This window comes from Heterocephalus glaber, unplaced genomic scaffold, assembly GCF_053883595.1.
Source record: "Heterocephalus glaber isolate CG9 unplaced genomic scaffold, H.glaber_assembly_v1.0 deba00000676, whole genome shotgun sequence".
Classification (NCBI taxonomy): Eukaryota; Metazoa; Chordata; class Mammalia; order Rodentia; family Bathyergidae; genus Heterocephalus; species Heterocephalus glaber.
Genome location: NW_028258156.1, coordinates 22,405,699 through 22,432,692, shown reverse-complemented (window position 1 = coordinate 22,432,692; position 26,994 = coordinate 22,405,699). Strand labels below are relative to the sequence as shown.

Genomic DNA, 26,994 nt, shown 5'->3' with positions numbered 1-26,994 from the left:
TGTCATTGGTATTTTGATGGGGATTGTTTTGAATCTATAGATCACTTTAGGTAATATGGCCATTTTAACAATATTAATTCTATTGATCCATGAACATGGAAAGTCTTTTCATAGTCTAGTGTCATCTTCAATTTACTTCTTAAGTGTTCTGTAATTTTCACTATAAAAATCTTTCATCTACCTGGCTAGATTGACACAGGTATTTTTTGAACTGTTGTGAATGAAATTGTTTTCCTGTTTTCTTTCTCAGTTCATTATTGGCATATTAAAAATTTATTGATTTTATATGTTGATTTTATATCTTGCCATTTTGGTGAATTTGTTTATCAAATTTAAAAGTCTTTCAGTGGTGCCTTTAGGGTCTTCTAAGTACGACATCATACAATCTATAATTTGACTTCTTCCCTTTCTATTTGTAGTTGTTTTTTTTCTTTCTCTTGCCAAGTTGCTCTGGTTAAAATTTTAAGTACTATATTAAATAGAAATGGTGAGAGTGAACATCTTTGTCTCATTCCGCATTTTAGAGGAAATGATTTCTTTTTCTTTGTTCAGTGTGATGTTGGTTTTGGGTTTGTTACTGTTAAGTTGAGGCAACATCTTCCTATACCTAGCTTTTTCAGGGTTTTATCACAAAAAAAAAATGTTGAATTTTGTCAGTGGTTTCTTCTATGTCAAGTGAGACAATCATGTAATTTTTGTCCTTGATTCTATTTATGCAGTATATTATGTTTATTGATTGGCATATGTTAAATTATCCTTGATCCCTGGAATGAAACCAACTTGATCATGGCATATGATCTTTTTAATGTGTTGTTGTAGTTGGTTTACAAGTATTTCATTAAAGAGTTTTACAACAATGTTCATCAAGGATATTGGTCTATATTTTTCTTTTGTTGTTGTGTCCTGATCCAGTTTTAGTATCAGAATGATGTTGGCCTCTTAGAATGAGTTTGGAAGTATTCCTTCCCGTTCTATTTCATGGATTACTTTGAGGAGCATTGGTGTTAGTTCTTCTTTATAGGTCTGGTAAAATTCAGCAGTGAATCTGTCTGGTGCTGAGTTTTTCTTTGTGGGAGACTTTTTGTTACTACTTCAACCGCATTGCTTGTTCTTGACCTGTTTAGGGTTTTTTTTATATCCTCTTAGCTCAATTTTGGTAGATTACATATGTCCTGAAATTTATCCATTTTTTCTAGATTCTCCAGTTTATTGGAATGTAGGTGTTCTAATGAGCCTCTGGATTTCAGCGGTGTCTGCTATAAAATTCTTTTTTATCTCCAATTGTATTTATTTGGGTCCTCTTCTCTCTCTTTGGTTAACTTGGCTAAAAGTTTACATGACCTTTTTGTCTTGTCTGACTAACTTTAGCTTAACTCTGCTTTGTTTTTTCTCTTTTTTTGGTACCGGGGCTTGAACTTGGGTCCTTGTGCTTGTGGGGCAAGTGGCAGAACCATTGAGCTAAATCCCCAGCCTTAACTCTGCTTTGTTAAATATGAGTATAGATACTCTTGCTTGTTTTCAGGTTCCATTTGCATGGATTAGTGTCTTCTATCCTTCCACTTTGCTAGTGAAGTATGTTTCTTGCAGAGAGCAAAGAGTTGACTCTTGTTATTTATTTACCTATATATTTGTGCAATTTGCTAATGAGTGTTTTTTTAATAAGAGAATTAAGATCCTTTGTATTCGGGGTTACTCTTGAAAGGTATATACTACTTCCTGTCATTTTGTTGTTTTTCTAATGTTTGAGTCTTTCCTAATTCTCATTTGCTTATCTACTCTTCTGTTTTAGGATTCCTTCTGCAATGCTGGCTTAGTGGTCATGAATTTCTTTAGTTTATACTTATGTTGGAAGATCTTTATTTCTCTTTTGGTTCTGACAGATAGCTTTGCTGTATACAGTAATCTAGGTTAGCAATTATTTTCTTTCAGGGCTTGAATTACATCATACCATGCTGCTCCCCTTCCCCCACCCTTCTCTGTTAAGAAATCTGCACTTATTCTGATGAGTTTGCCTTATAAATGACAGCATTTCTCTCTTGCAGCTTTCAATTATCTTTACTTGTTCTGTACTCATGGTGTTTTAACTATGATATGACATGGGAGGTTCTTTTCTTGTTATGCCCGTTTGGGGTTTGAAATGTCTCTGGTACTCCAGTGTTCCTGTCTTTCCTAATATTCTTTTATTTCACTGAATAGATTTTCTATGACTTTAGTCTGTACCTTAGTGCTTTCTAAGGGGTTTATTTTTTCAGGTATTCAAAAAAATTTTATTGATATAAAAGGAGTAAATACTAAAAAAAGAGATGCTGATTCAATTCTTTTTTTGTGATGATTTTTCTGTTCCTTCCAACATGTTCAGCTCATCACACTATCAGCTGTGTCTTAAGCAAGCTACAAGGGCCCAACCATTGTATACTAGTCCTAATACTGAAACGATGTACATTTTTCATGGTCTTTAATTCATAGGCTTCTGTTTTGCTACTTGTCAAGGGGCTTATTTTTACTGTCTTATCAATATTTAGACCAGCTAAACCCAATATCTAAGGAATATGTCATATTATCTGTTTTTCAACTTTGGACTTGAGAATAAGAGATTATGATAATTGGATCATATGTAGTCCTTGTGCAACTGTGAGACAGAATCCTGGGGATGAAATCCAAGCCAAGGAAGATGGGAAGGACTAGAAAGAACCCAGCACAACGAACAATCAAATCCACCCTTAGACTGTCCACCTTCAGACATCTAATTAAGAAATCAGTAAAGGGCCGGGGATTTAGCTTAGTGGTTCCAGCGCCTGCCTCACAAGCACAAGGTCCCAAGTTCGATCCCCGGTACCAAAAACAAATTAAAAAAAAAAAAAAAGAAATCAGTAAAGGTCCTTATGACACAAAGTACTGTTACTTAAAACTGATCACACCCTGCAGCAGACCCTCATGTGATTGTGATATGAAGTCCACCCCTCCGAAGATATCTCATGTCCCTGTTGACTGCTAATGTTAGAGTTTGCCAAAACCATTTTAGATTTCAAAAATGTGTAGAAATTACCTGTTTGAGAAATTCTTTCACATTCAGGTAGAAATTTAAAATAAATCATCACTGCCTCAGTCAGTAAGTACACAATCTACAAAATATATTGTAAAAGGCTAAAAAGAACACAGGGTTATGTCATTCATAAAATAGTTCAATTTAAATGATCTAACTCCTATTTTTGAAAATTTGTAACTGATTTACTGAAACTATTTTCTCCAAACTGTGGCCAGCAAGATATTTCTGCTGTCTCATCAACCCATGAGCACTCTTTTGTGGTGACTGCACAGTAGTGGCTTCATGACTATCCCTTCCTATTCAAGTGAAAATAATCAAGGATCCTCTCTCACATCACTTTTTTTCTTTTCTTTTCTCTCTAACAAGGATTTTAAAAAAGTAATCAGATAGCACATTGTTTCTATATGGTAGTAAATGTTAATATAAACCACATGTGTTATAAAGACCGTAATATTGATAAAACATTGCAGTAATGTTGTAAATTTTAAAGCAAAAATTTCACTTCATACTATAAATATTCAAGTATTTGTTTTCATGTTTTCTTAGTTCTTCCAATTTTATGTTGACATGAATTTTCACATAATATAGAAATATTTCCCTGTATTTTATATAATCTTCATATATTAATTCTACTACTTTACCACAAGGTAATATTTTTTTCATCTCAATGTTCAAATATAGTATTTGTGGAACATTTAGGACATTAAGATATTGTTTTCAACTTTTGAGGATTAGGAATAATGTTCAAATGCACACATTTTAAGCATATTTTCCTGTTTTTCATTACTTTCCTAAGATAAATTTTCTGAATCAAGAAGTTTAAATCATTTAAATTTCTCAATGTACATTGCTTTTTTTTCTTTTTTTTTTTTTGGTACTGGGGATCGAACTCAGGACCTTGCGCTTGGGAGGCAGGTGCTGGCACCACTGAAATCCCTGGCCCCATTGTTATTTTTTCTTGAAGTACTGAGAATTGAACTCAGAGACTTCTCTCTGAGCTACATCCCTAATCTTTGTTTCATGCTATATTGTTTTCTAAGCAAGTTTTACCAAGTTACAATACATGGGTATATGTATGCTTCATTTTAACATTTTCAGCACTGTTTTACACATATTAAACATGTGGATATCACTAATTTTTATTTCTTAACTTGCATTTGTTCAATTACTAGTGGCAGTGAACATTTTATATTTCTGGACTGACTTAGTGTTCTTCAAGTTGTCCTTTCGTAATCTCTCACCATCCTCTGGCTTTCTCAAAACTTTGATCTGTGATTTGGACAAGATGACAGGTGATTTGGATGATTTAATAGGCAAACTTATCAAATGTATAGTTGCTATGGAGCAATAAGAGAAAGCTAATATCTCCTTCGGGACTATTTTAAGCAATGAACCAATTTTCTATATTAGTTTTCTTAGAAATTAATATAAAGTCTAAATCTAGGTCCAAAATCTCAATTATAGAAATGTAACATGAAAGAACTATATAGCAGAGTTTGATCCCCGGTACCAAAAAAAAAAAAAAAAAAAGAACTGTATAGCAGCAGATGTTTAAAGAACCAGTTGGGCTCCAGTTAACAATGAGGTTAATAGTCCAGGGTATGTGTCTGCTGCCACAAAACTAATGTGATCTTACAGCTGTATTAATAATTGCTCTACTCTGTACTCTTTAGGCCATTCCTGGGGTACTGTCTATAGTTCCGGGACATTTCCACTGTGGAGAGCCTATCCTTAGGGGAATGACTAGGAAAATGAAATGACTTAACACTAGGTCATAGAAAGAATGGATAGACAGTATGTTTTGCCTGAAGTAAAGAAATTTCATGTACAATGTTATTAATGATGTGCAAACATTTTAATCCTTGAAGAGTTCTCTGAGGTTCTGAACAGAGCATCAACTAACTATGGCTGTTGTATAATTATAAAAATGTACACCCACTAAGCACCTGACTGAAAGGAAATTTCCCTCTTTTGGGTGAAAACAGTGTCACACTTTGGATCAGAGTATGACAAGGGGAGTGAAGCAATATTTCAGTCTTCACTCATCTCCTCGGTCATGCACTTGTATGCATAATTTGTTCAGCTGTATGCAGTGGCCCTAGCTGTAAAGTCAATAAATTATTATCATACACCAAAGCCAACCTACTGCCTGTTTTTTAAAAGTAAATTTTAAGTATAATAAAGCCACACTCAACCTACTGTTCTGTTTGCTTTCCTCTACAATAGCAGACCTGACTAGTGAGGACAGAGGCTGTATGGTCCACAAAACTAAAACATTTACTGTCTGGCCCTTTGCAGAAGAAGTCTGTCAGTCCAGCTCTATAGTGGTTTTAGTAATCCACTATCAGATGCTAGGTTTTGAAGTGACATTGGGGATTTAAAGGGTAAGTACTCATTTTTAAAAAGCAAATTTTGGGAAAAAAAATTTTAACTTCCTAATTTTTACACTATTCATTTGTCCTTCAGTCCTATGTCATTGTTAGAAATGTATATATTAGAACACTTTTGTTTGTAATTAACAAAAACTCACTTGGTTTTGATTAAATAGGAAGAGGAAATTAGAAAGGTAGCTTGGTATCTCTGAAAAATCCCATGACAAAGGTACAGCTGGATCAGAGCAGCACACAGCAAGATCTGAGCGTCGTAAACAACCCAGAGTTCTGTGATATGCATTTCCTAGCTCTGCTTCTCTATGTGCATGTGCTGTGGTTTGAATACCCCCCACACACACTCATGCTGGAGCTTAATACTGAAAGTATTACGTTAACGGTGTTAAGGAGGTAGAAACTTAATACCACTATTGTATTTAGGGGCCTTTGGGAAGTGATTGGATTATATAAAGTTATTAAAGTTGAGCCCATTATAGAATCCTGGAGGCTTTAAAAGAAGGATAGAAATGGAAAAAAGGCACATGCATTCTCCTGCCGTGATGTGATACAGCCATAGGAGGCCCTTCCAAGAGCTTGTGTCCTGATGTTTGGACTTTGAACCTTCAGAACCATAAGCCAAAATAAACCCCTTTTCCTTAAAAGTCTGCTTTAGTATTTCAATATAGTAATGAAAAACTGACAAATATAGATCCTATTTTATGTACTTTTATGAATTTTTAATTGAAAGTTTATTATAAGTATAGTTTTAAAGCTCAGTTATACAAAGCAAAAAAAAAAAAAAAAAAAAAGAAAATCAGCTCCTGCCCACTGTTTCTGATTTTCCACCTTTTTTTATTTCCCAGAAGCAACCATTTTCTTTTTTTTTAAGAGTAGGAAGAATTGGGCCGGGGATTTAGCTCAGTTGTTCCTCTGCCTGCCTCACAAGTGCAAGGTCCCAAGTTCGATACCCGGTACCAAAAAAAAAAAAAATAGGGAGAATTTATTGAAAGAAAGATAGCTTCTAAGAGGGACAGAAGGAGGACCAGAAAGTGGGTTGCCTGCTCACCCTGCTTCTCAAAGGTGTTTTATGGGGAAAGCCACCAGGTGAGGAGGATTCAAGGTGGGACAAAATTGTAATTAACTGGTAAGATTACAAGTACAATCACTTAGGTAATATTAATCCAATGGGAAACTACAAGGTGAGATAAAGCTATGATCAACCAATAAGATTACAACAAGTATAGTCACTTAGGTAATATTGATTAAATGGAGATCCAATGAGGAAGCAAGTCACATAACAAGCGTGTAAGGAACGAACAAGGATTTTCGGTAAGGGATGGGTCAGGGATCTTTCCTGAAATGGTGGGTTAAGATCTTGGTCCCCCACCCATGTGATTGATACCTATTTAGAGTATCAATCACAGAAGCAACCACTTTCTTTTTTTTTCCTTAAATTCTTTTAGTATTGGTACATTTTAGGTATACAACACAATTACATTTCTCATTGGGAACTTGTACATTTGCATGATGCATCTTGGTTCTTATTTTTTCCCCATTCTACCCCTCCCTTCACCCCCTCCACCCTTCCCTATTTACAAAGACTTTACTTCCATTTTTCCATTTCTCATCCTTTTTCTTTTCCCTTCTTTCCTTTCCCCTGCCCCTCCCACTACCCCTACCCCTTTGGACCTTTTCTTCCTATTTTGCATTATTGATTATTCATTCTAATCATTGGTACATTTTAGGTATACAAGATAATGACATCCATCATTGGAAATTTGCACCTTTATATAATCTCTCTTGGTTCTTATTTTTCACCCTTGCCCAGCCCTCCCTTCAACCCCTCCATTCCTCCCTATTTACAAAGATTTTCTTCCTATTTTTGCATTTTCTCATATTAATTCCATTCCCTTCTTTCCTTTCCCCTACCCCTCCCACTTCCTTCCCCTTTGCCCCTTTTCTTCCTATTTCACATTACCTATTATACATTTTAGTCCTTATTTGCACTTTCAGTTTCTCACACCAGAGAAACTATTCGGTATTTATACATGTGTGTCCTATTTATTTCACTTAAGAGTATCGCCTCAATGTGCATCCACTTAGCTATAAATGTCTCTAATGTCTCATTTTTTATAGCTGTACAGTACTCCATTTTATTGAAAAACCACATTTTCTTTATCTAGTCTCCAGTTGATGGGCATTTGGGCTGTTTCCAAGTTTTAGCTATCATAAACTGTCCTGCTATGAACATGGATACACATATATCACTGTGGTATGATTTTTTTAATTCTTTGGGGAAGATCCCAGCAGTGGAATAGCAGGATCAAATGGGATTTTCAGTCCTAGTTCTTTGAGGTATCTCCATACTGATTTCCACAATGGTTGCACCAGTCTATACTCCCACTAGCAGTGGACCAGGGTTCCTCTTTCCCCACAGCCCTGCCAGCACTTGTTATTGGCTGATTTCATGATAGCAGCCATTCTTTCTGAAGTGAGATTGAATCTCAGCGTTGTTTCCATTTGCATCTCTAATGACCAGTGATGTTGAATATTTTTTCATGTATTTATTTGCTATTTCTGCTTCTTTGTCTGAGAAATGTCTGTTCATTTCAGATGCCCATTTTTGGATTGGGTCTTTAAATTTGGGAGCTCTGATCTTTTTAAGTTCTTCATAGACTTGAGATAGTAGACCTTTGTCTGAGGAAAAGCAGGTGAAAATTTTTTCCCACATTGTGGGTTGTCTCTTGACACTGCTGGTGGTTTCTCTTGCTGTGCAGAAGCCTTTTAATAAGAAGAGATCCCACTTGTTGATTGTTTGTGCTAGTTCACGGGCATCTGAGGTTTTGTTCATAAAATCTTTTCCTACACTGATGTCTTCAAGTGTTCTACCTAACCTCTGTTCCAACTGGTTCAGTGTTTCTATTTTAATATTTAGATATTTAATCCATTTTGATTTTACTTTAGTGCATAGTGAGAGATATAGGTCTAGTTTTAATCTTTGGCAAGTTGAAACCCAGTTTTTCCAGCACCATTTATTAAAGAGGCTATCTGTCCTCCTGTGAAGGTGTTTGGCTCCTTTATTGAAGATGAGATGGCTGAGTGTGTCTGGCGTTGTTTCTGCATCTTCTAATCTGTTCCACTGGTCCTTGGGTCTGTTTCTTTGCCAGTACCATGCTGTTTTTATCTCAGTAGCTTTGTAGTATAGTTGCGGGTGGGGACTGTGATACCCCCTGCCATGTCTCTGTTACCTAGAATTGCTTTTGCTATTCTGGGTCTCTTCTTGTTCCAAATGAATTTTTGGATTGTTTTCTCAAGGTCCGTGAAGTATGCTGCTGGGATCTCAATTGAAATTGCATTGACTCTATATAGCAGTTTTGGAAGTATGGCCATTTTCCCTATATTAATCCTTCCTACCCAGGAGCAGGGGATGTCTGTCCATTCTCTGATATCATCTTCAATCTCTCTTTTCAGAGTGCTATAGTTTTCAGAGAAGAGGTCTTTGATTTCTTTCATTAGGTTGATTCCTAGGTATTTCAGTTTTTTGGATGCTATTGTGAAAGGAATTATTTGCCCTATTTCTCTCTCAGTGAGTCTGTCATTCATGTAGAAGAAAGCAATTGATATTTGTGTGTTGACCTTGTAACCAGCTACTTGACTGAATTTGGTTATTAAGTCTAGAAGACTTTCGGTGGAGTTCCTGGGGTCTTCTATATAGAATATCAAGTCATCTGCAAAGAATGACAATTTGACTTCATTTCCTATCTTTATTCCTTTTTTTTCTTTCTCTTGTCTAATTGCCATGGCTAATGTTTCCAAAACTATATTGAACAAGAGTAGTGGTAATGGACATCCTTGTCTTGTTCCTGATTTTAGTGTGAAGGATTTCAGTTTTCGGCCATTTAGTATGATATTGGCTGTTAGTTTTTCATAGATGGCTTTTATCAGTTTGAGGTAGAGACCATCTATTCCAACTTTTTGTAGGGTTTTTAATCTTAAATGCATGTTGGATTTTGTCAAATGCTTTTTCTGCATCTATGGAGATAATCATATGGTTTTTGTCCTTGGCGCTATTGATATAATGTATTACATTGATTGATTTGCGTATGTTGAACCATCCCTGCATCCCTGGGATGAATCCCACTTGATCAGGGTGTATGATCTTCTTGATGGTCATCTGCATTCTATTTGCAGTATCTTATTAAGGATTTTTGCATCTATGTTCATTAGTGAGATTGGCCTATAGTTCTCCTTTTCGGTTGGGTCTTTCCCTGCTTTGGGGATCAAGGTGATGCTTCCTTTCAGGAATGAATTTGGGAGTATTGCTTCCCTTTCAATTTCTTCCCTCCCCCCATTAACTTTATTAGTACATTTTAGGTATAAAATACAGTTACATTCATCATTGGGATCTTGAACCATTACATGAGTCTCTTGGTTCTTATTTTTTTTCCCCCTTCCCTTGCCCTCCCTTCACCCCCTCCACCCTTCCCTATTTGCAAAGACTTTGTTTCCATTTTTTTCCTCTTCTCATATTTTTTCCTTTCCCTTTTTTCCCTTCCCCTACCCCTCCCAATTCCCCTGCTCTTTTAGACCTTTTCTTCCTGTTACACAATATCAGTTATACATTTTTAAAATTACAATATTAAGATCTAGGAGACATTACCACAGATTTGACAGAATTTAAAAGGATATAGAAAGCATATTACAAAAATCTTTTTTGAAATACATTTGACAACTTCTAAGAAGTACCTTGGAAGACAAATTAATGAAACTAACTCTGGAGGAAATATAAAATTTGAATAGCACCTATTAAAGAAAGTATATTCCTAGCTTGAAAACCTACCTATATGACAACAGGAGGCTCATAAACATTTTAACTGATAAATTATATCAAACATTTAAAGCAGAAAAAAGCAGGAACACTTCTCCCCTCATTTGAGGAAATCAACATTGTGCTAATCCCAAAACTGGATAAAGATAATAGAAGAAAAAATATGAACATAGATAGAAATTTGTTTAACAAAACAAACTCTTAGAAGTCAGATCTGGCAGCATGTAGAAAGTGGTTTTATTATAGGGATGGCAGTGTTGGTTCAGCATTGGAAGATCCACCCCCAAAAGTCATCATTTTAACAGAGGAAAGGGGAAAACCATATGATCCTGTCACTAGTTGGAGAAAAAGTATTGGACTAAATTCTACAGCCGTTCATGGTAAAAGCTATCAGTAGACTAGAAGTAGAACAGAAACTTCTCAACAGATTAGAGACATGTACTCCATACTTCCAGCGAGAATGACTTATATGAATGGAGAAGATACAATGCTTTCTCCTTAAGGTGGGGAACAAGAGCAGATATGCTTACTCTTTATCTGTCCATTAAACTTTGAAACTTAGTCCCCATCAAAATAGTCTGGCAATAAAATGACACAACTAGGATAGGATTGGCATGGCAGAAGCAAAATCTTTATATGTAGATGAAATGATCATCTACAGAGAAAATACTAAGAAATCTCTAAGAGCCCCTAGAACTTGTACTTGAATTTAGCAGGATTAGAAAATACAAGGTATATATAAAAATTCAGGTCTGTGTAAAGTTGCTATAAATGAAGAATTGGATATTGAAATTTAAAAGTTATGTAGGAGTACAAAGGACCTAGAAATGTTAAAAACAAAAACAGTGTTGGAAGACGTTTAGTACCTAATTTTAAGACTTCTTCTAAAGCTACAGTAATCAAGGCAGTGTTGGTGTAAGGAAAGATATATAGATCATTTGAATAAAACAGAATCTAGAAATAGAACCACACATATATGGTCCACTGAGTTTTGAAAGATTATTTAGCATTAGCATTTTATAGAATATAAACTCAACTCAAGAGCCGAGGAAGAGACAGTGTCTTCAGCAAATGGGACTAGAACACCTGGTATCCATACATAAAAAATTAACCTCAACTCTTTTTTTCCATACATGAAAATAACTTGAAGGGATCTATGAACCTAAATAAGAAAGCCTAAAAGTATGAAACTTTAAGAAGAAATTATAAGGGAAAATATTTATGAATTCAGGGTAGGCAAGAACTACCTAGGATACAAAAAACATGATGTATAGAAGAAAAAAATTGATAAATGAGATTCCATCAATATTTAGAACTTTAAATGACATCATTAAAATTTAAAGTAGTCCTTAAACAGACCATATTTACAATGCATATAATCTATGACCGGAATATATAAAGAACTCTTACAGCTCATTGATAGACAACCCAATTAAAATGTAGGCATAAGAAGATGATAAATAGCCAGTATAGCACAAGGAAAGGTGTGCAACTCTAGAATCAGAAAAATACCAATCAGTACAATAATAAGACTGAATTATATAATCATTAGGGAGATGAAGTTCCAAGTTTTAAAAGCCTTGTCATGACTTTTTCTTTTTGTTGGATTCTCCCCCTTTGCGTTTCATTTGTCACGACCAATGGATTCATTCTGCTGGGTTTCCTGGGGTTGTGATCCTCATTGTCTTTTCCTAGGGTATTGTCTAAAATTTTTTGGAGTGCTGGTTTGGTATTCCTGAAGTTCCTGAGGTGCTCTTTATCATGAAAGTATCTTATTTCTCCATCAATTTTGAAAGATAGTTTTGCAAGGTACATCAATCTGGGTTGGAGGCTGTTTTCCTTTAGGACTTGAAATACATCACTCCAAGCTCTTCTTGCCTTGAGGGTTTGCATTGAGAAGTCTGCTGTGATTCTGATGGGCTTTCCTTTGTAGGTGATTTGTTTCTTTTCTCTCACTGCTTGTAGAATTTTATTCTTCTGTTGGATTTCTGGAATCGTAACTATTATATGCCTATGTGTAGATTTTTTTTGATTAAGGTTAGCTGGAGTCCTATATGCCTCACTTATCTGTATGTCAAGTTCTTTTCCCCTGCTTGAGAAGTTTTCTGCCATCACTTCTGTGAACAGTTTTTTTTTATGTCAGCATCTGCACTCTCTCCTGTGTCTTCATTGACTCCAATCAGTCTTATGTTATTCTTCTTTGCATTGTCTAGCAGCTGCTGGATTGAATTCTCATGTTCCCTTACAATTTTAAAGCAATTTTTCTTTTCCTGGTCACTAATTGCAATCTTATCTTCTATATCTGAAATTCTATCCTCACATTGGTTCATTCCGTTGCGCCGACTTTCGATGGAGTTTTTAATCTCTTGGAAATCTGTTTGTATCTGTTTTATGGATTCCATTTGTTTCCTATGCTGGGATTCCATCATGTTCCTCAGATCCTTTATTTTTTTTATCTGTGTCCTCTCTAGATTTATTAATCATGTCTTGCACCATGAGCAAAATCTTTGCTGTTATCTGAGTAATTATTTCTGATTTCATTTTTCCCAGATCCTCTTTTGTTGCCAGTTCAGAGAGTCCAGATGGTTGAGTATCAGAGTGTTCCATCTCATTTCCCTTTGGGGTTGCTGTAGGTGATCTGGAAGTCTGTTTTTGAGACTTGTTTATGTGTCTTCTCATTTCCACCGGGGGGCAGGGTGCTTCTGGCGCCCACATGGCTCAGCTTCTCTGCCCTAGGAGCCTGGGATGGAGGCGGGGATCTTCCTTCTGGGTACTGGGACCAGCTGAGCTTCACTGCCTTAGGAGCCTGGGATGGCAGTGGGGAAGCTTCCTTCTGGGTGCTGGGACTGGCTGAGCTTCACTGCCCTAGGAGCCTGGGATGGAGTTGGGGAGCTTCCTTCCAGGTGCTTCCCTTTCAATTTCATTGAAGAGTTTAAACAGTAGTGGCAGTAGTTCCTCTCTAAATGTCTTGTAGAATTCAGCAGTGAAGACATCAGGACCCAGGCTTTTCTTAGTTGATAAGTTTTTAATTACATTTTCAATTTCATTGGTTGATATTGGGTTGTTTAAAAGTTTTTGGTCTTCTTTGTTCAACTTTGGTAATTCATACATATCTAGGAATCTGTCCATTTCTTCTGTGTTGTCCATCTTATTGGCGTATAAGTTCTGGAAATAGGTATTGATGATCCTCTGGAATTCTGCTGGTTCTGTTGTAATTTCACCCTTTTCATTCCTAATTGCATGGATTTGGGCCTTTTCTTTCCTTTTTCTGATAAGGTCAGCTAAGGGTTTGTCAATTTTGTCGATTCTTTCGAAGAACCAACTCTTGGCTTCATTGATTTTTTGTATCGTTTTCTTAAGTCTCCATTGCATTGATTTCTCCTCTGATCTTTATAATTTCCTCCCTTGTATGAGCTCTGGGGTTGTCCTGCTCTTCTTTTTCTAGAAGCTTGAAGTTCAGCATGAGGTTGTTTAATTGGGCTCATTCTGTTTTCCTAATATGCATATTCACTGATATGAATTTCCCTCGTAAGACCGCTTTCATTGTGTCCCATAGATCCTGATATGTTGTATTGTCATTGTCATTTAATTGAAGGAACTGTCCGATTTCTTCTTTAATTTCCTCTGTGACCCATTGGTTATTCAGAAGGGTGTTGTTCAATTTCCACGTGTTTATGAAATTTTTCCAGTTTCTTTTGCTATGGATCTCCAATTTCATCTCACTATGGTCTGATAATATACAGGGGATAACTTTAATTCCTTTAATTCCTTTGCACTTACTTAAACATGTTCCATGTGTGAGTATGTGGTCTATTTTGGAGAATGACCCATGTGCAGCTGAGAAGAATGTGTATTCTGATTTTGTGGGATGGAAGACTCTGTAAACATCTGTTAAATTCATTTGTTCAGGAGTTCAATTGAGTTCTAGTATTTCATTACTTATTTTTTGTCTAGTTGATCTATCTATTTGTGACAGTGGGGTATTGAGGTCCCCCACTACAATTGTATTAGTGCACATATGACTTTTCATGTCCATTAGTATTTGTCTTATATAGTTGGGCACACTAGTGTTTGGTGCATAGATATTTATGATTGTCATCTCTTCCTCTTGGATTGTTCCTTTTTCAAGGATGTAGTGTCCTTCTTTGTCTCTCTTAATCAGTGTTGGTTTGAAATCTACTTGATCTGCGAAGAGGACAGCTACTCCTGCTTTTTTTCAGGTTCCTGTAGCATGGAGTATTGTTTTCCACTCTTTAACTTTCAGTCTATGAGTTTCCTTTTGAATTAAGTGTGTTTCTTGTATGCAGCATATTGTTGGATTTTGCTTCTTGGCCCATTCTGCCGGTCTATTTCTTTTGATTGGTGAATTGAGACCATTAATGTTGATGGTTATAACTGAAATGTATTGACTTGTCATTGCCATGACTTTTTCTTTTTGTTGGGTTCTCCCCCTTTACATTTAATTTCTTGTCATGACAGATGGGTTCATTCTGCTTTGCTTCCTGGGGTTGTGATCCTCAATGTCTGTTCCGAGGATATTGTGTCAAATTCTTTGGAGTGCTGGTTTGGTATTCACAAAGTTCCTAAAGTGCTCTTTGTCATGAAAGTATCTTATTTCTCCATCAATTCTGAAAGATAGTTTTGCAGGGTACATCAATCTGGGTTGGAGGCTGTTTTCTTTTAGGGCTTGGAATATGTCACTCCAAGCTCTTCTTGCCTTGATGGTTTGTGTTGAGAAGTCTGCTGTGATTCTGATGGGCTTTTCTTTGTATGTGATTTGTTTCTTTTCTCTGACTACTTGTAGAACTTTGTTCTTCTGTCGTGTTTCTGGAATCTTAACAATTATATGCCTATGTGTAGATTTTTTTTGATCAAGGCTATTTGGAGTCCTATATGCCTCACTTATCTGTATGTCAAGCTCTTTTCCCCTGCTTGGGAAGTTTTCTGCCATTATTTGTGTGAAGAGATTTTTTTATATCATCTCCACTCTCTCCTGTTTCTTCATTGAGCCCAATCAGTCTTATGTTATTCTTCTTTGCATCATCTAGCAGCTGCTGGATTGATTTCTCATGTTCCCTTATAATTCTGAAGCAATTTTTCTTTTCCTGGTCATTAATTGCAATCTTATCTTCTATATTTGAAATTCTGTCCTCACATTGTCTCATTCTGCTGTATAGACTTTCAATGGAGTTTTTCATCTCCTGGAAATCTATTTGCATCTGTTTTATGGATTTGTTTCCTATGTTGGGATTCCATCATGTTCCTCAGCACCTCTCTAGATTTATTAATCATGTCTTGCACTAGGAACACAATTACTCCTGTTATCTGAGAAATTATTTCTGATTTCATTTTTTCCAGATCCCCTTTTGTTGCCAGTTCAGTGGGTCCAGGTGGTTGAGTATCAGAGTGTTCCATCTCATTTCCCTTTTGGGTTGCTGTAGGTGATCTGGAAGTCTGGTTTTGAGACTTATTTACATGTTTTCTCATTTTGACTGTGGGGGCAGGAGGAGTGATGTTGGCACCCGCACGGCTCACCTCCTCTGAGCTTGGAGAGGTGGGACAGGGGCCGGGACTGGTGATAGGGATGGTGGCCCAGAAGCCCTTTCCTCTGGGCTGGGAGCAGCTGGATGGATGGCGGCCCAAAAGCACTTTCCTCTGAGCTGGGAGTGGGGGGGAGGGATGGTGGCCCGGAAGCCCCTTCCTCTGGACCAGGAGCAGTGGGACAGTGGCTCAGAAGCCCCTACCTCTGGGCCAGGAGTGGGGGGACAGATGGTGGCCCAGAAGCCCCTTCCTCTGGGCCCAAAGCAGCCACTTTCAACTCTTCAAACATTTCTTCTGTTCATTTTCTGAGCAACATGCCTTTAGTGCTGTCTTCATTCCGCAGGATTAAGTATCACTTATGTATTTCTTGCTATACATAAATGATGAGAATTCTCCTTTTCTGTACCTCCTAATATATGTATGTCACATGTTTTTGCTGAATCTGTATTTAGCACTTACATTGTTATAATTATGTAAATAAAGTAAAATTTCTAACAAAGTCTTCTAAAAGTGGAAAAATGTCTTGCAACTTCAGTGAGTTCCTGAAAACTGTAAATATCTGGAGGGTGGATGTTTATTATTACTTATCTTTATACTTCTAGTACCTTCTGCAAAGCTAGTATATGTGAAGTAATCTTTAAATGCTTATTGGATGAATGTATTTGAATAAAAATATTCAAGTAGATGTTGGCAACTACTTTTAAGAAAACTACCATAAAGGATTTGTGCATTGGATGAGATCTTGGGTTAAATAAATCTAAAAGTTTTGTAGTTCTATGATCTACCAAAACTCATGACTTCAGCTACCACTTATCTTTTGACATGTCCTCAGAAAGACTATGTCTAGGATCAAATGCAGTACATGGTAAAGAACAGATAGATGTAAATCATCGAGAAATGAATTAAAGAAGGAGTCATCACCTCTTCTATATTCGTAGTCAATTCCCCATAGACATCTCGGTGCCACTTGCCTTGTGGGTCTATTTTTAAATTGTTCTTATACTTCTTATCCACCACTCTGAATAGTATCCATTGAGTGGTGACTCTCTTACCTACATTAAAATAAGTATTTGCTAACTGAATCATTTGGGAATGACTAAGTCTGGGAGTGGGAGGGTATGTGAACACATACATTTCTCTTCACTTGAATGGGAAAGGCTTTGTCTTCTACTTTCTTGAATTCCCTGGCTTCCCACACAATGCCATCCTATGACTATATTTACCCATTGACTGGTTGATTTTGTCAATCAAAGTAAAATGTAGGTGAGATCCACTTTGAAAATCTGGTACATTAAAATAAAAACTTTAAAAGCTGAAAACTGGAAAACATTGTGTCATAAAATTATTTTTGACAAAATAATTCATAATGATATCATACACAATTGATATTTCTGTTGAGCCACAAATTTTAAGGATATATGCAACACAAAGTGAAGCATATCCAGAATAACAGATGGACTAAGCATCTGCTTATGACAATACAGAGCAGGACATACAAGCAATGGCAGTTTGCATTGTGAAAAAATAAGGAAATTAATATTGCTTCCAGTAAAGCACCAAAATTGGCCATCATTGGTGAACACCAGAACCCTATTACATTTCTTAACTCTGTTTTTAGCAATTTAGTATTATTATTAATCTTAGATTATAGACAGTAGCAAATAGGAGAAGGAGCATTACACCCTTTCCAGTGTTTCCAGTTTCAAAATGACTTGGAGCTTCTGTACGTGTGGATTTTGACACACATTTCCCAGCATAAGAATATTGATCATTCAATCTTTTCCAAGGTAACAAAGATTTAGAAAAAGTCTAATTTAGATTTGGGATATTTTTACTTTTATCTATTGTGATGCCATATATATCTATACAAACACATGTTTTTTTGTTGTTGTTTTTAAGAATGGTGCCAGTCTCCAGGGCCTGCCCAGTGGCACAGTTTTTGTTTTGATTATTTATTTATTCATTTATTTTGGTTTTTTTGAGACAGGGACTCACTTTGTAGTGCAAGTTGACCCTGAACTATGTAACCCAGGTTGGCCTCAAACTTGTGGCGATCCTCCTGCCTCGCCTCCCAAGCACTGGGATTACAGCTGTGCACCACCACACCCGGCTTTTTGTTTGTTTTTGTATAACAGACACTACTTGTTCAGAAAAAACTAGGAGTGGTGTAGGAAATGTAATTCTTTGTAGAACCAGATACAATGTTTCATAATTACCTAAGAGGCATACCAACTTAAACTTATAAGAATATTAATTTCCCCTGTAGCACTTTGTGATAATTATTATTACTGGGATTTTATATTCTAATTACCATTTCACTTTACTTTGCATTCACTGAAACTATAGTTATTTAGTATATCAATTTTTGTCATCGTATAAAGTGGGGGAGGGAAAAGGATTTTTTTTTTTTTGTACTGGGGATAGAACTCAGGACATTATACTTGTGAGGCAGGTGGTGGAAGGATGTTATCTTTTACTCAGCACAGTGCCAACCTCTGAGTAGAAAGTCTTACCACCTTAGTTTAAGTATTGCATCATGAAAACCAAGATAAAACAATCCAAAATCTATCAGGATTTTGATTGTATGACTGGTCTACAAGTGAACAAACATGAGTTTTCCCAGCTTTTTTATAAGAGGAATTCTTGCTTTGATAAAGGATTTTGACCTTTGTCAGGGGTTGCAAATCCATTGAAGTGTTTTGTTTGGATTTACACAGGATTTTTTTTCCCCTCATTAACTTTTTTGGTACATTTTAGGTATAAAATACAGTTACATTCATCATTGGGATCTTGTACCTTTATATGAGTATCTTGGTTCTTATTTTTTTTCCCCTTCCCTTGCCCTCCCTTCAACCCCTCCACCCTTACCCATTTGCAAAGACCTTGTTTCCATTTTTTTTCCTCTTCTCATATTTTTTCCTTTCCCTTTTTTCCCTTCCCCTACCCCTCCCAATTCCCCTGCTCTTTTAGACCTTTTCTTCCTGTTACACAATATCAGTTATACATTTTTTTAAATTATAATATTAAGATCTAGGAGACATTACCACAGATTTTACAGAATTTAAAAGGATATAGAAAGCATATTTCAAAAATCTGTTTTGAAATAAATTTGACAACTTCAAGAAGTAACTTGGAAGACAGATTAATGAAACTAACTCAGGAGGAAATATAAAATTAGAATAGGATCTATTAAAGAAAGTATATTCCTAGCTTGAAAACCTACCTATATGAAAACAGCAGGCTCATAAACATTTTAACTTATAAATTATGTCAAACAAAGCAGAAAAAAGAAGGAACACTTCTCCCCTCATTTTAGGAACTCAACATTACACAGGATTTTAATAATCATGAAATTTTACAAGAAATTATAGGTCTTTGGTTATTCTTGAAAAACTTATTGCTCCTGTCATCACTGAGCCTTCATTCCAACTTGATCACTAAATCTGTAGCTGAGAAGTTTTTTATAACCTGTGTGTCCTTGGTAACATATTTGAATTTGCAACCCTTAAGTTCCATGAAATTTCAAAGCTCTCAAAGCTTGTGGACCTAATACTGATGGTACTGGTACATACACGTACACACACATGCACACACAGACACATTCACTGGAATCCCAGAAGACTCCCGCTCTGGAAAAAAAAAAAAAACAGTCACAGGTTGGGTGCAGGGATTACATTTCTTACAGTTTTAACAGCTTCCAAGACTGCTGCAATGTTGGAATGTTTTAGTCAACAAGTTTCCATTTTGTATTAATTATAGCATTTCAAAAAATGTTTAAATTTCTCCTTTCCAAATTTCTACCATTGTAAAGAACAGGGGATATGAAATAAGGAGAAGGGAGTCAGAAAGGGACTCAAGAAGAGAAAGGAAAAACCCACAGCCTGAAGAATCTGAGGGACTCATAGCTGGGAAAGTTGGGCTCCCTATTTGTTATGGCTTATATCTAGATCTCTCCCCCCACCCCCAAAGCACAGTGGATAATTTGCAATGAGTCTGGGGAATTGGTGATTTGACAAACTGATCATCTGATGATCTAAAATTTGCAAAAGCCTACCAGTTTGCAAGAGTGAGATTATATCTTCTTTCCCAGCTCCAAAATTTCAGACAACTGCACTTAAGAGAGGCATAACACCAAATTTTATCATACAGGTGCAGAAACATGGATGTATAATACCCACATATATTATTTAGAATATTTCTATTGATGAGTTGTTAATTTTAATTTTATAAGTTTTATTATATTAAACAATGGGTACTTAACAAGACATATATCAAAAATGAAGTGGTGGGCCAGGGATTTAGCTCAGTGGTTCTGCTGCCTACCTTGAAAGCACAAGTTCTCGAGTTTGATCCCTGGTACCAAAAAAGAAAAGAAAAAAATAAAAATGAAATGTTGAATTTTTAACATTTATTGAGTGTTCATAAAAAAGCATCAAAATTTTCAGCATCAATTCCTTTTGGTGTACAAAGCCTTAAAAAATAACAACAGAAATAAATTCCTATATGAACTACAATGAAAATATCAATAGAACTCTACAAAAAATATCTACTTCAATTATCACACCTAAAACGATCTTCACATGTGACAATAGCATATTCCATACACATGTATCACTTATACTGATAGCACTTAAGTTTTGCTTTCCTGGCCTTTTTGAAGGACATATTTGACATCTCACTCATCTTGCTGTTTTACCAGAAGGTTCTTGTTATACAATGTGTAGTTAACAGGAATATAAAATATCAATGAAGTATTAAATTCTTAATATGTATTATGCATTTAAAATAAACATCAACATTTTCACATCAATTGTGTACTTGCTTACAAAACCTAAAAGATAACAGCAGAAATAAATTCCTATATGAACTACAATGAAAATACCAATAGAACTTGTTATGGCTTGTGTTTAGATGTGCCCCCAAAGCCTCATGCCATCATAGGTGGGGCTTTTTCAGAGGTGGCCGGATCTAGAGTGTGTGATTGATTCATGGTACAATGATGGGATTAAGGGTGTGTGATTACTAAATCAGTTCACTGATTGGTTTGGCACAACCTAATCCCAGTAGCCTAGATAGAGTATAAAAAGGGCAGAAAAAAAGCTGCTAAGGCCCCCTGCTTGCTCGTGTTTGCTGTCTTCTGCTTGCCATAAACTGTTTCTCCTCTGCACTCCCCTTCTGCCATGCCAGTCTGCCTTGGAGCCAGTCAATTATGGACTGAAACTTCTACAAACTGTGAGCTAAATAAACCATTCCTCCTTTAACTTTGGGTGTTGAGTATTTTGTCTCAGCAGTGAGAAAAGTGACTAAGACAGAATTTGGTACCAAGAGTCAGGTTGTTGCTGTGACTGTACCTGACCATGTGGTTTAGGAGCCTTTGGAGCTGGCTTGTGGGAAGAGAAAGAGGAAAGATTTGGAGATGCTAGCTGAAAAAGTACAGCTAGAATGCCTGAGGCTGGAGATGATGTGGAATTCTGATCAGAGCTCAGAAGACCAGAATGCTCATAGAAATGCTGCTGGTAAAGACTAGGCTCTGGAGGTTTCTGCTGGGAAGAAGGACTACATTGGCTGTTGTACTCCAGGCTATGGGTGTAATGGCTTGGTAGAAAGTTTGTCTGCATTTTTTTTGTGTCCAGAGACTTTACCTTAGATTGAGATTAAGGGTTATGGGCTAATTAACCTCACAGAAGAAATTTCAAGGCAGTCTAATGTTGAGGCAGTGGGGTGGCTACTGTTGGGTGCTTTTAGCCATATTTATGTTGAAAATCAAGAGCAGAGCCCAGAAGAATGATTTGAAATGTTTTAAATTTGGCCAGAAAGGAAGCTCCAGTAAAGCTGTGGACTATAAAGATAAAGCAGAGGAGATCTTGATTGCTTTGAAAGAACAGGAGAACAGAAAAAATGACCTGAGGACATCACAAGAAGCAACAGGACTCCATCCTTTCCAGCCTCAAAATTTCAAAAGTGAAATACTGCTTTGAGAAGACCACCATGTTCCAGAATGGCAACAGCCTATGGAGGTTGTTCCTCAGGATTTGGTTCATAGGCACTGGACCCCCTACAGCCAAGAGAGAAGGAAGCCTGGCTTCTGCTACAGCTGGCAGCAGACCTTGGAGTCATCCATGTGGTACTGGTTTTAGGTCCATCCAGAATGCAAGAGTTGTGGGGTCAGGATGGCTTCCACCCAGGTTTCAGAGGAAGGCCAGGCAGTGTGCCCCTGAGAGAGCAGTGCATGATGCTGTGAGTGTGAAGCCTAAGGTGGGGTAAAGACCGCAGAAGTTTGGAGAAGCCAGGAACATGGATTATCTGAGGAAAGTTGCAAAGAAGGAGCAGGATGAGTCCAAGAGAAAAGCCATGGGAGCTACAACCATCAGAAGTGCCATAGGGGTGGAGCCACCTAAGCCCTTTGGATTCACAACTTGTCATAGATTTCTGGGGATGCTAGAAGTGGAACTGTGGGATTTAATGTTTGCCCTGCTGGATTTTGATCTTGCTTTGTTCCCATTCCTTGCTATCCTCGTTTGTAACTTTTGTAATGGAAATGTATATATTGTGCCATTGAATGTTGGAAGTGTCTAGCTTTCTTTTCATTTGTTGCAGCTAAGAGTTTGCCTTATATCTCAGAGGAGATTTCAGACTTGGACTTTTCAGCAATGCTGAAACTGATGGGCCTTTGGCAACTCTTGGAGGTGGACTAAAATGGCTGTTTCATAAAGGGATATTCAGGAGTCTTTGGGGATCCAGGGACAGAATGTTATGGCTTGTGTTTAAGTGTCCCCTGAAAGCCTCATGCCATCATAGGTGGGGCTTTTTCAGAGGTGGCTGGATCTAGAGTGTGATTGATTCATGGTACAAAGCTGAGATTAAGGGTGTGTGAGTAGTAAATCAGTCCACTGATTGGTTTGACACAGCCTAATTCCAGTAACCTAGATAAAGTATAAAAGGGGCAGAAAAAAGCTGCTAAGGCCCTTTGCTTGCTTGTGTTTGCTGTCTTTTTCTTGCCATGAACTGGTTCTCCTCTGCATTGCCCTTCTACCATGACACTCTACCTTGAGCCAACCAATCATAGACTGAAACCTCTACAAACTGTGAGCTAAATAAACCTCTCCTCCTTTAACTTTCAGGTGTCTCAGCAATGAGAAAAGTAACTAAGACAGAATTGTACAACAAAAATAATCTTTGCTTCAATTGTCACACCCAAGACAGTCTTCAAAGATGACAAGTGCATGTTCCATACACACATCTTACACTGACAGCACATGTGCTTAGCTTTCCTTTTCTTATGGCAGGCCATTCTTGTCACCTCCCTTGCCTTCCTCTTTTGCAGGAGCTCCTTACTATATTGTACAGGATGCACTGTGCAGGAAAATAAGAAATCAATAAAATATCAAATATGAGGCATCAATATTTTCACATTAACTGTTTACTTGCTTACCAAACCTAAAAGATAACATCAGAAACACCCATATGAACAACAATGTAAATACAAACAAAAATGTACCACAGAAATAATCTTTGCTTCAATTGTCATACCCAAGGCAGTCTTCACACATGACAACTGCATGTTCCATACACAAGTATCTCTTAAGCTGACAGAAGATATGTTGTTTTCCTGTTCTTTTTTGTAGGGCACAGTTGACACCTTTTTTGTTTTCCTGTTGTCATAGTAGGTCTTTGTGATGCTCTGCCTGCCTTTCACCTGTCAGCTCACCAGTGTGCTCCACAATTTTTTTGCATAGTTCGCTGAAGAAACACTTTGTTTTTCCTCTGCTATAAATGATCTCTTATGAGTTCCATCCCAATCCTCTAAGAAAATTTCTCCGTGATATTTTGCATTTGTTATTTTCTTTGTAAACTATCAAACTATTTATGCCACACATATTTAGGATCAAGTAAAACAGCCATTGGCCAACACTTTGTGTTTTGAGTGACATCATAGTTGACACATAACTTGTCAATAACATCTACTCTGCCTTTGGTTTTGTTGTAGAAAGTTTCCATCTCAGGCTTCTGTTTTGTTGAGGTTTGCCTATCAATATTTCCACCATGGTGCAACATTGACATCAGCAGTACCACTTTATTTTTCTTGGCCAGATATGAGGCCAATGTTATATCTTTCTGAAATCTAAAGATTATACTATACAACTCTCTGTTTTGAAATTGCAACATTTCATTTGGAATTTCTGCTTTGTTCCTGCATACAGTTCCTGTGCTGGTCAAGTTGTGCTCTGTTAGCAAATGTAACACCAATTGGAAACTGGTAAACCAATTATCAAATGTCACATTCTGATTTGTTTGGGAGGTGGAAGCAACAAGTCTATTCACAACATCATTCAGTTTATTACTATATAAATAAGGACTTAGTGGCTGAGTTCCAGAATAAATTTCTATATTGAAAGCATAATAAGTCTTCGCATCTACAAGGGCATAAATTTTTATGCCATATTTTGACCCATTGTTTTTCTATAAGTCTTTTACATTCCTGCAGTTACCATGAGAAATCCCTGCTAAGTACAGCAGACCTAGGAATGCCTTCAGTTCAGCTAGTGAGGTGTCATAATAATACAGTTTTGAATATAGCTATTGGTGCATACAGAACATTTTACTTGTATTTCATCCTTTGTGTATAACACAACCTTTTGTAGCATTTTGTCTGTTACAATTTCTAACATTGAATGGCAGTGCTGGCATTCTGTCCAATAGGTTTCACCCTTGCCAAGATCCTCACTTGGAGAATCTCATGTTTTCAGACCTAGTTCTAATATTGGATTGTTCCATTAGGTTATGTAACCATTTTTGCAATATTTCAACTAATCAAATATGTACTCACATTGCCATTTTCTTCATCATCTGAATCAAGAAGGCTTGCATTCTCCATGTCTGTATCAGTTGATTCTTTCTTCATTTCACTGTAACAGGAACTTTGGCTCACATGGCCAACATCAAAGTCATTATCATCTTCATTATCCATGCATGAGTAATCTGATGATTCACTTTTGACCTCCTCCAAAACTTGCAAATCTGGTTTTTCATATGCCATGAATTGGGCTACTTCTACCAGAAAAATCAAAACTTTTTAAAAACAAATCCTAAATGCACAGAAATTTAACAATGAGCACTTCATGGGTAAAACTCACCTGTTACTGTTTTCGAGCTCCTGCATACACCTTCCCATTTATCTGCCAAGTGGGTGAATGCACAGATGGGTTTTTGCTTTTCCCAGGTGCAGCTATTGTGAGCCACACACATTCCATTATGATAAAATACATGTTTTCATAACAGGAGTGGGGTTGGTGTATTTTACCCCCCGTGGTGCTTAGGTAATCATACACAAAACCTGTTAGATGGAGCATTATGTTGGTAAAAATCCTTGACACTTTTGCATACGTCCACACACCTTGCCATTCATCATACTAAGTGGGTAAACACAAAGATTGCTTCCTATACCCTCCAGGCACAGCTGCTGAGATGCACAACAAGCTACTATTATGTTAAAGTACAAATTTATAGTAGAAAAGTATGGAATGGGTTGTTGTAAAACAATGTTATGCCCTTTGGGATTATACTCTACAAGTATAAAGAATGTGCCTTTACTTTGGGAGCAAGGTGTGCCACTTTAACAGGCCTTCCAGAAATAGGAGCGCATATGACCACCCAGCATCTTAAGTGGGTGTGGGGGTACCCAAGATTCCACATTTCTAATGATGTCTCAGGTGATACTAATTCTGTCAGTCTTCATACATGAATCACAAAGTGGAATATTTAGGGTAAGATTTTACTTAATGCTAATTCCTCATTTTTAAGGTAAGGTAGTATTTCTGCAATGCTAACAGATTTGGGTAATTCATAACCTGCAAAGAATTTCATCTACTACCTTTTCTGTTATATAATATTATTACTTAATATTATATAATCTATATGGTAACATTTTATAGGTGAAAAATTTAAGAATTGCCTGCTTAACATGTGTAAAGCCTTAGGTTCGGTCACTAGAACTTCAAAAGAGAAAAGAAAAAGAGTTGTACTTTTCATGAGTTTGTTCACTGTGTGAAAAGATCATATTCAAGAATATAGATTCTGAATGGTCATGTGAGTACCATGACACATGGGACAAAGAAGGAAATACAGAAAATGGCATATACCTGAGGTCTGACAATGAGAAAAAGTAGGAGAGCACTGTAGCAGCTTTTAGAGAATTCCAGAACTCCAGGAAGGGTTCCAGATGCACTGTATAAACCTCCCAGAAGCACTGTATAAAATTTACACTTTCTAAAAAACTTAGAGCAGTAATCACTTTTGTCCTCTCAGATTCCCAGAGTAAAACCAAATATTTATTTGGGCTATGTTTATAAATAGTGCCCAGTTTCTCTCTCCCTCTCTCTCTGAACTTCTACCCACCTTCTGTGTGCACCTTCCTATTACCAGTAAAGCAGTTTTTCCTCTTAGTGATCATCAGAAACACATGAGGAACTTGTTGAACATTCATGCCTGGACCCTACTTCCACATATTCTAATTCAATAAGTCTGGGACAGAGCCACTTACCTCAGTTGGGTACAGGTTCTTCAAAGGATTTTGATGAAACCAGCCATGGACAATACATTGAGAAATGCTTCATTAAAGACTACATTATGCTTAATTATGGGCGTGTTCAATGGAAACAATTCACTGGTGATCTTGCACTCCCCCATCTAGGATCTGCGTATATCCTTTAAGTATCTGTCTCTGGTTGAAATCAGCTTAGGTAGAGATGCATCTGTTATGCTTCTTTTTAAAAATTTCTCCATAGTGCTCTTCCCTTGACCAAGAGTTTTTAAGATGTGTTCCAATTTAAGAATGTTTAAAACCTTTTAAAGGGATTTAAAATTGTTCATAGGAAAAGAATTTTTCCTTTGAAGTATGTTCTATTTGGAGGCACAAAAATATGTACAATCGCTAAAACTTGAGAAAGAAAATAAACAGAAAGCCACTGGAATGGGTAACAAATTTAGAATCCATATTTATTAATGTCTACTTAGTTTAAAAACTAAACAAAAACCTAAGAAATGTGATCAGCGTTTCCCTCTAAAGTTTTCCAAAAAAAAATTTTTTCAAGAAAACTCACAGGTGGAAAAAAAAAGAAAGAAAAGAAAACACAGGTGTCAAAAGATAAAATCAGCTAATATTTTATCCTAGGTTCAACACACACCAGACAAGTTTTCAATAAATCGTCAAC

At 36.7% G+C, this 26,994-nt stretch overlaps 1 protein-coding gene across 1 annotated transcript; it reads right to left on the bottom strand.

The window, feature by feature from the left end:
• Nucleotides 1-20,090: 20,090 nt before the first annotated feature.
• Nucleotides 20,091-26,615, bottom strand: LOC147829290 (uncharacterized). Its single transcript, XM_087206724.1, has 3 exons — nt 24,919-26,615; nt 24,612-24,835; nt 20,091-23,137 (listed from the first exon to the last, which is right to left on the bottom strand). Exons 1-3 carry the CDS (start codon nt 25,028-25,030, stop codon nt 23,081-23,083), a joined length of 393 nt encoding a protein of 130 aa, XP_087062850.1. The 5' UTR covers nt 25,031-26,615; the 3' UTR covers nt 20,091-23,080.
• Nucleotides 26,616-26,994: the final 379 nt, after the last annotated feature.